The sequence below is a fragment of the Babylonia areolata genome, chromosome 2, assembly GCF_041734735.1.
Source record: "Babylonia areolata isolate BAREFJ2019XMU chromosome 2, ASM4173473v1, whole genome shotgun sequence".
Lineage (NCBI taxonomy): Eukaryota > Metazoa > Mollusca > Gastropoda > Neogastropoda > Buccinidae > Babylonia > Babylonia areolata.
Window position 1 is genome coordinate 6,109,767 of NC_134877.1, and position 14,477 is coordinate 6,124,243.

Consider the following 14,477-nt stretch of genomic DNA (forward strand, 5'->3'; position numbering starts at 1 on the left):
CTTGTGGCCTTAATGATGGTCCTGGATTCAGAGTTTTTGGTAGACCTGTCCATCTGCTCTTTCGTAGTGCCTTCCTTTGCCAGGTAGTCAGCAGTCTCGTTGCCAAGCACGTTGCAGTGGGAGAGAATCCACTGCAGGGTGACTGTGTGACTTGTGCAGAGGGAGGCAAGAGATGAGGACAGATCGTTGAGTTCTGGATCTCTGTTGGACCAAAGGGCCTGCAAAATGGACAGGGCGTCGGTCAGGAAGACAACGTTGTGGCTGGCGTAGGGGCTGATCGACCTCAATGTGGGCTGCCGCTGTTTTCAAGGCTTCTGCTTCGGCTCTGTAATTGGTGGAGTACAGGCCGGTAGCGAGGCAAATCTTTTCTTCTCTGCCTCCTGGATACTGAACATAGACTCCTGCCCCTCCGTTCCGAATGGCATCTGTTGCAGAGCCGTCAGTGTAGACATGAGTCCAGAACTCTTTGGGGAACTGCGTGTGGAGGTGTTCAAGGGTGAGGGACTTTCTTTCAGGGCCGCTTTGGGAATCTTTGGGGCCAACACCAGGGATGCTGCACTGGATGAGGAGAAGGTTCCTGCACTCCAGGCAGGGACGGCAAGAGACCGGGGTATCACTTTGGGGGCATGGTCAAGGATATCCTGATGTTGCCGTTTTAGGATCCTGCTCTGGTGTATGAAGCTCCCTCTCTTCAGCCGTCCTTTTGTTGGCTGGGACAGTCTGTCCTTCATGGGGTGGCCTTGCAACCTCTTGAACTTGGCAGCCTGGGTCAGGAGTTTGGCGTCTCTGCTGTCCTCAAGGGGCTGGAGCTCTGTGATGGTTTGAAGCTCCTGAACTGGCGTAGACATCATGGTCCCAGAAAAAGGCTTTTATTTCGCAGTATCTAGGCTGGAACACTCTGGCTAGCAAAGCGCTCCCCAAGGATAAACCCTGACCCGCACAGCACCAGCCCGTCATTTAATGCTACTTTGATCCATGATCCCTACACTAATGATCCATGATCCCTACACTAAGAATTGAAGATATTACCGAAATCCTCTTTCTTTTTTTTTTGGTGGTGGTTCACAGGAAGAAAAGGAAAAAAAAGTCAGTTGTTTTCATTTAGCAGCCACTGCGATACCTTCGATACAAAAGTGCCAGTCGTTAGTGTGTCTACAAGTTTTGTAATGTTCATAGTTGATTTAGTATCTTCTTTATAGAACATTCGTATGCAGTAAACACGTCGGTGGTGTACTTAGCGTCATTCTGAGTGATCTGTCCATAATTTGTATTTCTTTCGAAAAAGCGGACAGGCCATAACAAGTAATAGAAGTTATATGGTACAATCGCAAGTGCATACTACTTAATGAATATGAACTGACTTGTGTTCGATCTAGTATTTTCCGAACAATACTCACTGAGCGATTGTAGACAGTGCAAGATCTTCACAATGAGTGTGAAACATAAAAGCCTTTTTATGCCTGGAGAAAATCATGTCCCATTTACTAATAATTACTATATATTCAGCCTAACGTTCTTTTACCAAGTGAATTTGAGAGATGTGTGTGACAGTGTAACTTCCATACTGAGCAAAAGCAGTTCCTATTTCAACAACAAAAAATAAAACAACTGCTATTAATCAGTGTCACATGAAAGTTTTGTGAACAAAAAAGAAAAACATGTAAGGGTAAATTCATTGTGCAAATATTTTGGCTTCTTTTTTATTTTTTTGTACCCGTTCTGGAGGTGCATTGTTATTAGAGACAGAGAGAGAGAGAGATAACCGAACACCGTGTTAGCGCAGTTGAAAAAACAACAAAAAACCCCCAAAAAACAAAGAAACAAACGGAAAAAAAACCCCAAAAACCCAAAGAAACAAACGAAAAAAAACAAAACAAACAAAAACCGACGAAGGTCACAACGTGTACCAAATAAACAGCAACAACGATAACACCAGACACGAACCCAAGCGAAGAAGACATGCACACCATTACAATTCGTCTACCGGATTCGTTGACCGACTGACACCGTTCAGTTTCTTCTGTTTCGGTGAGCCACTTATCTTCCCAGTCAAAAACAACAACAACAACAACAAACATAGGGATTGCTGAAATAAGGAACGGGTGCCAAGGAGAATATTTTGAGACTGCCGAGTTCTCGTGGAGGGCTGTCTTCTCATCCTACTGCTGCTGTAAGTCTGCTGTATTTCTTCCCCCACACATACACACACATACACAGAGACAACCAAACACCGGGTTATTACTTGGACTTACTTGGACTCACTTTTTTTTTTTTTAATCAAGTGAGAAAAAAAAAGAAAAAAAAGAAAAAAAAAACCGACGAAGGTTTTTCTCGATCACAACGTGTACCAAATATACAGCGATAACGATAACCACAGACACGAGTTCAGTGACCGAATGACACATTTTTTTTCTCTGTTTCCATCGGCTAGGAGAACATTTCGAGACTGCCGACTTCTCGTGGAGGGCTCCAGTCTTTTCGTCTCCTCGTCCTACTGCTGCCGTAAGTCTGCTGTATTTTCCCTTTGCTTTCTCTGTTGTTTCTTCTATGTCGGATGATAGTTGTCAAGTGGTGTATACAAGGTCTTTATGTACGGGTGTGTACGCCTGCCAAACTTGTGTGTGTGTGTGTGTGTGTGTGTGTGTGTGTGTGTGATCGTTATATGCTTGATCATGTCATATTCTCTTAACTCAAATGGAAACGTATTATGTTTTAATGCTTTAACATTACGGTGGCACATCGGAAAGACTATTACGAATTTATTATGTTTATTTAACGCTACGATGTATTTGTATTTATATTTGTAAACTTGAGTTAAATCTACCATCAGTGTGAATATTCAAAGACATCGACATTTGTAAATGCAAATATGATATTTCGTTCATTTGACAAAGAGTGAAGTATTAGTGTTGGTAGATTCATGGGGGGCTGTTGTTGGAGGGACGTGGTGGCGGTCTTCACTCTGGGAAGGATGCTCACCCAGTCTGGATCAGCGACTAAGCCATTATTGTCGGTAGTAGGGGGCTTAGTAGGTGGTGTCCTAAGTACGTTAAATCAGAACAGGCACCACTGAATATCACCGAAGTGACTCAGCAGCAGTGCAGGTTCTCCTCTGGTGTGTGGCCTCCTGGCGACCTAACATCGATGGTTCCATGCGGACTGCTGACGCTAGAACTGTGCCGGACGAACCCGGGTGTCGCCGTGTATGGGGGAATCTAAATGAGCGGCGTGGGAGTAATGCCACTGAAACGGTGCGGATGATGGGGCAGAAAAAAAGGGGGGTGGAGGGGGGGGGGGGGGAGAGAGAAAAAGAGTGAAGTATTTCATAAATGCAGTATTGCAGGAATGTTCTGAATCAGACGTGATCTGTTCGGCAGATGTTCATTTCAGCTTGAATCCAAGATTCCTTCAGTTATCTTAATCATATTAATGATGATAGTAATTAATCATTTTACAAAGCGCATATCTTGCGCTATGCATCTCAATACGCTGTGCACACTTACCTTGCACAATACTTGCACAATTATTTCACTAACTCGTAAACAGCCATCCACACACACGTACACAGCCAGTATCATCACTAAGCGAAAGCTTGGTAAAGTAAACATGTCTTGAAATTAATTTTAAATCCAGTCTGCTAGCGAGTTCCAGTTTGCGGGACAGTGAAACTGAGTGGTACACGGAAAGTAAAGAAAGATACAGAGGGAGTTAACCATTAAAACAGTGACAGGGGCCGTTTGAACTGAAACCACGTTCCCGAAATGCCTTCAATTACGGTTTTAAGGATTTGCAAACTTTCACTGGAAGAACGAAGAGTACGAAAAGAGTGATACACAAAAAGTAAAGACAGAGATACTGTGGGAATGAACCATTAAAACAACGAAAAGCAAGAACTGCAAGTTTGTTTTTATATCGAAATTTCACAGGGAACTAAACAGCAATTTTACGTCTTTCAAAAGCACTGATACATGTTTGTTCTTTCTCATTTCTTTCTTTTTTTTCCCCAGAACAATTCTTCTTGTACAGGTGCTCATTTCAGTTTGATTCCTACAGGTATCTTCAGTATACACACAGCACCAATGTCTGTGTTGACGTCATCGCTCGACCCCACATCTCTCCTGCTGGGAGGGGTGGTGCTGCTGTGTCTGCTGTGGTGGCTGTCCACCAGACGACCCCCAGGCACGCCCCCGGGCCCCGGACGTGCCCTGCCCCTGCTGGGACACCTGCACCTCCTGGGCAAGGACCCACGGTCCCAGTTCATGGCGTGGAAGCGTCAGTATGGCGACGTGTTCAGTCTGTACATGGGAAGCAAGCTCGTGGTGGTTCTGGCCAGCTACTCAGCCATCCGTGAAGGCCTGGTCAAATTTGCTGATGCTTTCTCGGGCCGTCCGCATTCCATCCTGATCACTCGGATTGCCAAGTACAAAGGTGAGTCTGAGGGATGGTTTTCGTTCCAAGACCCAAGACCCGAACAAAATGGCTTTGATATACATTTCTTGAACCCAACTCTACCTATGATTTCGTGGACTGAAAGTGAAGTATGATGGTGCTGTCTTAAAGCGTGCTGGTTAAAGCGTTGGACTTTCAATTTAAGGGTCCCGAGTTCGAATCTCGGTAACGGCGACTGGTGGGTAAAGGGTGGAGATATTCACAGATCTCCCAGGTCAACAAAAAATTATATGCAGACTTGCTATTTCCTGAACCCTCTTCGTGTGTATACGTAAGCAGAAGATCAAATACGCACATTAAATATCCTGTAATCCAGTGTCAGCGTTCGGTTGGTTATGGAAGCAAGAACATATCCAGCATACTCCCTCCCCCCCCCCCCCACCAGCTCCCCGGACCCCCGTCCCCCGAAAACGGAGTAGGCTGCCTGTATGGCGGGGTAAAAAAGCCCACTCGTGTACATACGTGTAAACATGAGAGTTGCAGCCCACGAAGAAGAAGAAGAAGATGTAATGGTGATAATGATGATAATGTTGATGATGTGGGAGCATTACTATCATTTTCTAGTGTGACGATGACACACCGTGAACATCACCAGTTAGAAACAGCTGCAAGGAAACCCCACACATATGCTGACATACTAAAAAAAAAAGAGTTGACAGTTGGTTTGTTTGGGAATTTTTGTCATGAACATAGGCATGTTTGGGGCGAACATTATCATCGAATACAACAGTTCACGTCGAAATGATACGCGTTATTCCTGTTTTCAAGTGCTGGGCTTTAGGAAAACAGTCGGTTGAAACCCTGGAATGCTGTTTACAGGTGTACTCGTCAGTGAACGGCTGTCACCTCTCTGATATAGGACTAAGCCTTCAGGTCGGGATGTCGGTCATAGTTTGGATTTCTTCCTACTGCGATTAAAGAAAAACCAAAAGCAAAATTTGTACATCTCTTAAAAATGCACAAAAGTTACCAATTGTACATCAAAGTCAGAACGCACTGATCTCATCTCACAGAAGTTCAGCAGAAAAGGAATAGGAATGTTAATTAATCAATCAATCAACCAATCAACCAACTGATCAATCAATCAACCAGTCAACAAACCAATCAATTAATTAATAGTAGAAAATATGGAAATCAAGAAAAAAACAAATATAAATAGATAAATAGATGCCATACATACATACATAATGATGTGCATGCATGCATGGATGCACATACATATATTGGACTAAAAAAACAATTTCGGCTTGAAGCCTGCACCAGGGAACAAGCGAACTTTTAGTTCAAGAGGCAAAAGGAATAAACGCAAATGTTTTGTTTGTTTTTTTGTCTTTTTTTTGTTTTTTTTTTTGTTTGTTTCTTTTTTTTTTCTTTTTTTCTTTTTTTGTTGGTCGGTTTGTCTGTTTTTTGATGTTGTTGTTTTGTTTTGTTTTGTTTTTGTTGTTGTTGTTGTTTGTCTGTTTTTTTGTTTTATTTTTGCATCTGGCCTGTTTGAAAAAGCAAGTTATTAAGACAGCAAAAAAAAAACAACAACAACAACAAAAAGAAAAACAACAACAAACAAACAAGCAAACAAAGACAACAACAACAACAACAACAACAAAAACAACAACAAAAAACAAACAACAAACAACAAAACACCCACGAAATAACATAAACATACACATTACATATACATTGATTAACGGATATATATAGTACAAAGTCATGTATAAATAGTACAGTGAGAGGCATAAATGCAATACTTGTAATTAATCACATTGTGGATTATTTTTTGATGATGGCTTAAAGCACATTTACAAATTATTTCAAGATATAATAATGGTATGCGTGTTTGAATATAGGGATACTTTTAACTCTGTTCACTTTAATCGCTTGATAACATTCAATTCCATAAGCAGCCACCTGGGTAAGAAAGACTGGACTTAGACTTATCAATACATTGAAGCGATACAGAAATTTTGTGGATATGACAACCCTTATTATATCTAAGTTTAGCTTTCAGTGGAAGAATACCCAGAGACAGACAGGATAGAGAGACATACAGACTGTCAGAGACAAAGAGAAGTTCATGAACATCTTTCTTCTTTTGGGAGGGATGGGGTGGGGGTGGGGGTGTGGGGCACAGAAGTGGCGGGATCGGAGGAGCACGCGGGTGGTAAATATATAAAACTTTAAGAACACATCTAACTGAAAAGGTAAATCCTTGCACATACAGAGTTATATCTCTTTCTGTTATTACAAAAGGCATCGTAGGCTCCTCGGGATCCACGAACAAGGAGCAACGAAAGGCATCCCTGGAGATTCTCCGTCGGATGGGCATGGGCAAGAACGTGCTGGCTGAGAGGATCCAGGAGGAGATCACCCACTACATCCGGGCTATCAAAGACCACCAGGGGGCGCCTGTCGATCTAGCGAAGTTGACCCAGGCCAGCGTCTCCAACAACATCTGCTCCATCGTCTTTGGACAGCGATACGAGTACAATGACCCTGACTTTCTCCACTACATGGCCATTTTTGATCGCAACGTGGAATTGTTCTCAGGTTTGTCGTAACCAGGTGTGGTAAGTGTAAAGAGATAGGCTCAGGAAACTGCCCACTATAGTTTACTGCGGTAATGTTCTCATTTGTCAAAACTGACACCCATTTCTTGAAATTAGGTTAAGGGTGAAATGATTCCATAGCCTATGTGACCATGAGTGATTCCATATTCACAGTGTCGAGGTTTTGGAATGGGAAAGGCGGGGCCCATTCCTTTCTTTTCCGTCGCCGTTTTAACCTTCCCAGATCCGTCATGTACCCATTCACATGTGTGTGGATTAAGGAACATCGAAATAAAGAGCCTTTCCCGAAACAAACCATGATGCTGAAACAGAGCCTAGAATCATTGTCATAGAAGAACACGTGATCATAAGTATAACACCTAACCAGTTATGCAATTGCGCCTTTCCGAAATTAGGACAAAATAATAAAAACACAGACGTCCAGAAGAGAGGATTTTGACATTGTCAAATGATTTTGTAAGGTCAATGGCTAGAAAATATTCTGCTTCATTAATCTTTTTTAAGTAAGTAATGGTGTATTAAATCTTATGACTGTAACAAAGCTTCAGCCTTTCATATTGTCTGATCATCAATATTTAACCTATGAACGACACGTCATCGCATGTCATTAAAAGTTCGTGGTCACTGATTGCAGAAAATGGATGTGATGAGTATATGCACAAACTTGATAATAAGATAACGATTTTGCTATACACTGACAAGGTGGGATTTATGGCCAGAGTCTAAAATGTTTTTGTAATCAGTAAAGTGTATAGGAAATATTTCAAAATCCATTTTGTATGTACGTTGCATTTGAACATAAGTGCATAGTTCTAAAAATCGAACACAGTTTCTGTGATGAAAGTCTGAAACAGTCTTAGATTAGACGAACTGAATTTACTGTTATTCAGTGTATCTCACTTTGCCAGATTATCGAACTGTTTTCATTCCAGTATTATCCACCATGCGAAGGAAACCCAGCAGAAACCCACACCATTGCCTTTCAATCTGAGACAAACCTCCAAACTAGCGTTTCAAAGACAAGGGTATTTCTGATCCAAAAATAAATGAAACTGATTTAGAATCAGCCCACAGCAGTATGATGAAAATAATTTGTCCAAAGTAGTTTACAAAGCATGAAATATAGATTGCACATACATACTTTGGAGAAAGAATAACGAATACCGCTCCACTGCCTACTTACGCACCTTCAAATCTAACATTCTGAACAGAGAAGGGGCTCTTGTGCAACAGAGAGACACACAGTGACAACAGTAATTAAGACATCACAGTCTGTCTCATAATTGGAAAAAAAACCCAAAAAACCTCGATTATCCAAACTCTTTCAATTGTATACAACACGATTTCGTCTTTCACGAACATTGTTGTAACCTTTGTAACTGGTTTCTCGTGGCAATATAGATGCTGCTTAAATGATCATAGACTGTATGCAAAACGACATTCTTTTTCCATAGCTATACCGTTTTGATACTTGTGCACAAGTTGAACATGTTTATGCAAATTCCAAATTTCAGTAACTCGCTACTCATAATATGCAAAAACAGTGGCACGAGGATTCATCGATTGTATACAAAACGATATCCTTTTTCCACAGCTAAAATGTTTTGATGCTTGTACACAAGTCGAACATGTTTATGCAAATTCCAAATTCCAGTAATTCGCTACTCATAATATGCAAAAACAGCAGCACAAAGGTTCATCGATTGTATTGCAGGTGACCCCCCCCCCCCCCCCCTGCGCCCCCCTCCACCCCCCCCCCCCCCTTTCCCCCAACAAAACTGACATTTTTAGTACCCGTTTACTCATAAGCTGCAGGAATTGACCAAAAGATCATCGACTGGACGACGTTTTGTCACACATTCATAACGTTTCTGTGACCAGCCTTGTTTTAACCGCAGGAACAGCCATCGTGAACTTCATTCCAGTACTTGGCTACATTCCTGGTGACCCCTTCGGAGAGCAAGAGTCCAAGAACAACACTGAAGTAATCTACAGGTTTATGGACAAGCAGGTGGTTGAACACAAAGAAACGGCAGACAAAGACACAATGGAGAGGGAGGAAAACCAGGATTTTATTCACTGTTATCTGCAGCAGATTCAGAAGCACAGAGCCCATGGTGATGTCAACACCTCTCTGGAAGGTTTGTATAACTGAGGTGTGTGTGTGTGTGTGTGTGTGTGTGTGTGTGTGTTTCGTCTACTCTCCGTGAATAATCAAGAGTGAGTTTCAATAATTTGCTTTAACCCCTTAACTGCTGCTGATGAGTATGCTCATCGCTTGAGAAGGGCTGTCACCTGAGACCGACAGAGCTTAGAGGTCAGGATGTCAGTTTTTGAACATTCAACATATAAGAGTTCACAAAATGCAATGATTGCAGTAAGAATTTACGCCACACTGATCGCTTATTCTCCCCACAATGAGTGCGGCCTTGCCGTGGCTGGGGGGCTTGCGTGTCTCTGTGACCCTGAGAGCTATGCTGGCGGGAGATTCGTCTCCTGGTAGGGCCACCCAAGCCAGACAGGTCAAGGGGTAGAGACCAGACGAAGGGCGCTCACTGGTCCTCCAGGTTGGGGGTTAGAATAGGGCTAACAATCCAATTCTTTAAAAAAAAAGTCTGTTACAGAAACCGCAACAGCAGATACCAAAAACAGCATGGTTGAGGAAGAGTCCTCTCAAGTAGAGCTCATGACGCGAGCTGGTGAAAGCCTTCGGGAAGCCAGTGCGCCGAAAACTCTTCTGACAACCAAGCGCAAGACCAGGATAGGGACCTGGAACATCCGAACCCTATACGAGACCGGAAGAACAGCACAAGTGAGTAGAGAAATGCATAGATACAACCTCAAGATCCTTGGACTGTGCGAGACGAGATGGAATGGAACCGGACAGACAAGGCTGTTAAATGGAGACACCATCATCTACTCTGGACAGGAGGAAGGCCAGCCACACACACACGGAGTAGCACTGCTGATGACATCTGAAGCAGCGCGAGCACTGCTGTCCTGGGAACCCGTGTCACCGAGGATGCTGCTGGCCAGATACAACTCTAAGGGCAGAAAGGTCACCATCATCCAGTGCTACGCTCCGACAAATGCAGCCAGCGCAGATGACAAGGAGGAGTTTTATAATCAGCTCCAGGCAACCATCGATAGAGTGCCAAAGAGAGACATGAAGATCATCATGGGAGACATGAACGCCAAAGTAGGAGCAGACAACACCGCAAAAGAGCTCATCATGGGCAAGCACGGCGTGGGAGAACAGAACGAGAATGGAGAGCTTTTCACCGACTTCTGCACCTTCAATGACCTCGTCATCGGAGGCACAGTCTTTCCACACAAGACCATCCACAAGACTACATGGGTTTCACCAGACGGAAAAACAGAGAACCAGATTGACCACATCACCATCGGCAGAAAATGGCGAAGAAGTCTTCACGATGTGCGAGCTAGACGGGGCGCAGATGCAGCCTCAGATCACCATCTTGTTGTAGCAGAGATACGGACCAAGCTCAAGGCCTACAAAGACCAGGCAGACAGACCAGCCTTCAAATACAACGTTTACAGCTTGAAGGACAAAGCGAAGGTGAATGAATACAAAGTTGAACTGAAGAACAAGTTCAGCGTACTGGAAGGACTGACAGAAGAAACTGTGGAAGACCAATGGCATGAACTGCGCAACATCTGGACATCAACGTGCAACAAGGTAATGGGCAAGAAGACACGGGAACACAAGGAATGGTTATCACCTGACACATGGAAGCTCATCACCGATAGGAAAGAGCTGAAGGAGAAGATCAACCTGGCTCAGAACCAAGAAGAGAGGCAGGAGCTGCAGGCACTCTACTGGGAGACCAACAGACAAGTGAAAAAGAGTGCCAGGAAAGACAAGCGAGCTTTCATTCACCAGCTCACGGAGGAAGCTGAGACTGCAGCTGGAAAGAGAGACATGAAAAGACTCTACGAGATCACCAGAGTTCTGTCGGGAAGAACAAGTAACCCCACTCGACCTGTTAGAGACAAGAACGGAGAAATCATCACCGGAAAAGAAGAAGAAAGAGCAAGATGGACAGAATATTTCAAAGATACCCTGAACAGACCATCACCACCAGTCCCCCCTGACGTGACACCGGCTGTAGAGCTATTGGATGTTAACATCAACCCACCAACGAAGCTGGAGACCATGAAAGCCATCAAGTCCCTTAAGTCTGGAAAAGCAGCAGGACCAGATGGCATACCACCAGAAGCCCTGAAAGCAGATATTGAGACATCGACTGACATGTTGCACCCATTGCTAGTGAAGATTTGGGAGACAGAAGCAGTACCACAAGACTGGAAGAAAGGCTACATCGTTAAACTTCCAAAGAAGGGCGACCTGTCATCATGCAGCAATTGGAGAGGGATTACGCTTCTGTCAATACCTGACAAGAATCATCTTGGACAGGCTGAAGACCGCCTTAGACAAGACCCTGCGAGATGAACAGGCAGGCTTCCATCAAGACAGATCCTGCACGGACCACATTGCCACCATGAGAATTATTATTGAACAGTCCTTGGAGTGGCAGACCTCCCTGTACAGCGTCTTTGTGGACTTCCAGAAGGCGTTCAACAGCGTGGACAGGGAGGTGATATGGAAACTAATGCAGCACTACGGCTTTCCTCTAAAATATATTGCCATCATCCAGCAACTGTATAAGGACGCCACCTGCCAAGTCATACACGAGGGAAAGCTGACTGACCCCTTCCAGGTACGAACCGGTGTACGTCAGGGCTGCTTATTGTCTCCGACAATTTTTCTGATGGTGGTGGACTGGATCATGCGGCAATCCACAGCAGGCCAGAAGACCGGCATCCAGTGGACCTTCACCAAACAGTTGGAAGACCTCGACTTCGCGGACGACATCAGTCTCCTCTCCCACACGAAACAACACGCACAGGAAAAGTTAGACCGCGTCGCAATAGAGGCAGAGAAGACCGGCTTCAGGATCAACATCGGAAAGACAGAGATCCTACGCATCAACAACAAGCAGCAAGACCCAGTCCGATTACAGCAGGAAGAGATCAAAGAAGTGGAAAAGTTCACATATCTGGGCAGCGTAGTGAGCAAGGATGGTGGAGCAGACGATGACATCAAGAGCCGCATCAATAAAGCGAGACACGCCTTCAGAACTCTCCGACCTATCTGGCAATCTTCAGCCCTCTCACTTCACAACAAGATCAGAATATTTAACACCAACGTCAAGTCAGTCATGCTGTACGGCTCAGAGACATGGCGCACTACCAAGACCAACAGGAACAAACTCCAGACATTTGTCAACAGATGCCTGCGCAACATACTGAACATCAGGGCCCGTATGCACGTCAAACCCGATTAGCTTATTCGCGTTTAGGGCTTAAACGCGGTTAGCTATTCGGAGCTTAAACGCGATTAGCCCCTCTCCGGTTTTGGTATGTACGTCGCCCTATTCGCGATTGAATAGCTCTCCACGTTTACGGGGCAGGACACGGCGCGCTATTTATAGATTCTTTGGAAAACCGCGGTGCAGCAGGCATTGCTTTCGGTTTAGACATACCCTCCCTCGTGGAACTACCGCTGGTACGTGCTTCGTCGGTTTTCGTCAGTCCCAGTTTTTATTGTTTGTATTACTTGCCATGGAGAATTCAAAGCGCACTAGGAAGCCAAATTTCAGTGCTGATGAAATTCTAGTATTTCTGGAAGAGATGCAGGTGGAACGTGCGCTGTTATTCAGCAGTTTGAATCCGAGTGTAACCAACCCTCAGAAGACAGATACATGGAAAAAGATAGCCGAGAAGGTGAAGGCACCTCGTTTGTCAGCTCCCAAATATGTTGCCGCCTAAACCTGAACTTTCGGAACAGGTCATGGTCATCGTACAGGTCAAACGGGTTCTTTCTGTCACGAAAGATGCGGTTTCTTCGCAATTGCCGTCGCTGTCTCACTTGGAAAAACATCAATGCCGCCATATTTATCCGCGTTTAGGCTCGCTATCTGACCCCCGAGGCACCGATAACTTTATCCGCGTTTAGCCCAGTCGGATAGCTTATGCGTTCTGACGTACATACCAAAATCTGCGGCCTATCCACCCGAATAGGCGCTATTCGCGGATAGCCCTCTATCCGGATCGACGTGCATACGGACCCAGGTGGCCTGAAATCATCTCAAATGAAGACCTCTGGGACAGAACCAAACAAGCACCCATAGAAGAAGAAATCAAAAAGAGAAAGTGGGGGTGGATAGGCCACACGTTGCGCAAGTCACCACTCAACATCACTCGCCAGGCACTTGACTGGAACCCCCAAGGCAAACGCAAACTTGGCAGACCCAGGCAGACTTGGAGAAGAAGTACGGACACTGAAGTGAAGGCAGCCGGAATGACGTGGGCCCAGATAAAGAGGATCGCCCCAAACCGTGTCCGTTGGAGGAGTGCTGTTGCGGCCCTTTGTTCCCGAGCAGAGCTATAGGCATAAGAAGAAGATCGCTTATCACCAAGGCTCAACAGTCCAGGGTCCAGGGGCCTTTACTTCTCTCTCTCTCGAACAATACAAATTGCCTTTACATCAGACCCTAAGCGTTTGAGCCAACAATTTAATGAAAACTTCAACGAACTGTTATGAGGAACTTTGGTGTGTTTGTTCCATTTGTCCTCACAAATTCTAACCCCTTGACCGCCGAATATTGGCAAACGTTTGAAGCATATCCACTGCTTTGTATGTACTTATGGAGGGTATCACACATTTTGCAAAGCAAAATTAGTGCAACTACAAGAGGAAGGAGTGCAACTGTCTGTATGAGTGTGTATGTGTACGTGCCTGAAATCCGATTGAATGACATAGGAAACGAATGATGAGTGCCAAGTGGCACCCGTCAGTCAGCTCTACCCAGGTAGGCAGCCTGTTATGCAATTGACCCCGTATTTTTAAAGTGCTTCGAGCTTGGTCATCGACTGAGGATAGGCGCTATATAAATATCCGTATCAATCAGTGAATTAAAGAAAGGCTACTGGCACTCTGATCTGTAAGCTCTGTCTTCTGTCAGTGTGGTTACAGGGCTTCATGGACAAGCAAACTTATCAAGAGGTTGAATGGGAAGTGTTTAGAACGAATGAATACGTTCGTTGCTGTCAAAAGAATGCAGTTTAAAGTGGCATTACTGTAAAGGGGACTGTAGAATCGCAATCCAGAAATACTGCAACTTGTCGTTCGTCTTTGTCTTCTTCAGGATTAATGAAAAGTATCTCTCACGTTCTCTGGCATTTGCAAAACTTTTTTTTACGGGATGACTGTTTTTATCTTACAAATGATATTATGTTGACGTGGAATATATACGAAAACAAATAAAGAGCAAAAATTGTGATCTCCACTCTTATTTTGATAATCATCTATCTATCAGTTTATCTATCTATCTATCTATCTGTCTGTCTGTCTGTCTGTCTGTCTGTCTATCAATCTAT

General features: G+C 44.2%; 2 protein-coding genes across 3 annotated transcripts in view; both read left to right on the forward strand.

The window, feature by feature from the left end:
- Positions 1-14,477, forward strand: part of LOC143297011 (cytochrome P450 2B5-like) — a 54,465-nt gene that overhangs the window by 15,676 nt on the left and 24,312 nt on the right. The window lies entirely within an intron of this gene.
- LOC143297028 (cytochrome P450 2U1-like) overlaps positions 1,972-14,477 on the forward strand; it is an 18,602-nt gene continuing 6,096 nt past the window's right edge. The window contains exons 1-5 of one of the 2 annotated variants that reach the window (XM_076609191.1): positions 1,981-2,170; positions 2,432-2,502; positions 4,054-4,428; positions 6,697-6,993; positions 8,912-9,154. In XM_076609191.1, coding sequence (XP_076465306.1) covers positions 4,080-4,428; positions 6,697-6,993; positions 8,912-9,154 — 889 coding nt within the window. In that variant the 5' untranslated portion in view covers positions 1,981-2,170; positions 2,432-2,502; positions 4,054-4,079. Of the gene's footprint in view, positions 2,503-4,053; positions 4,429-6,696; positions 6,994-8,911; positions 9,155-14,477 lie in introns of both variants that reach the window. The other variant, XM_076609182.1, reaches the window with a different exon arrangement.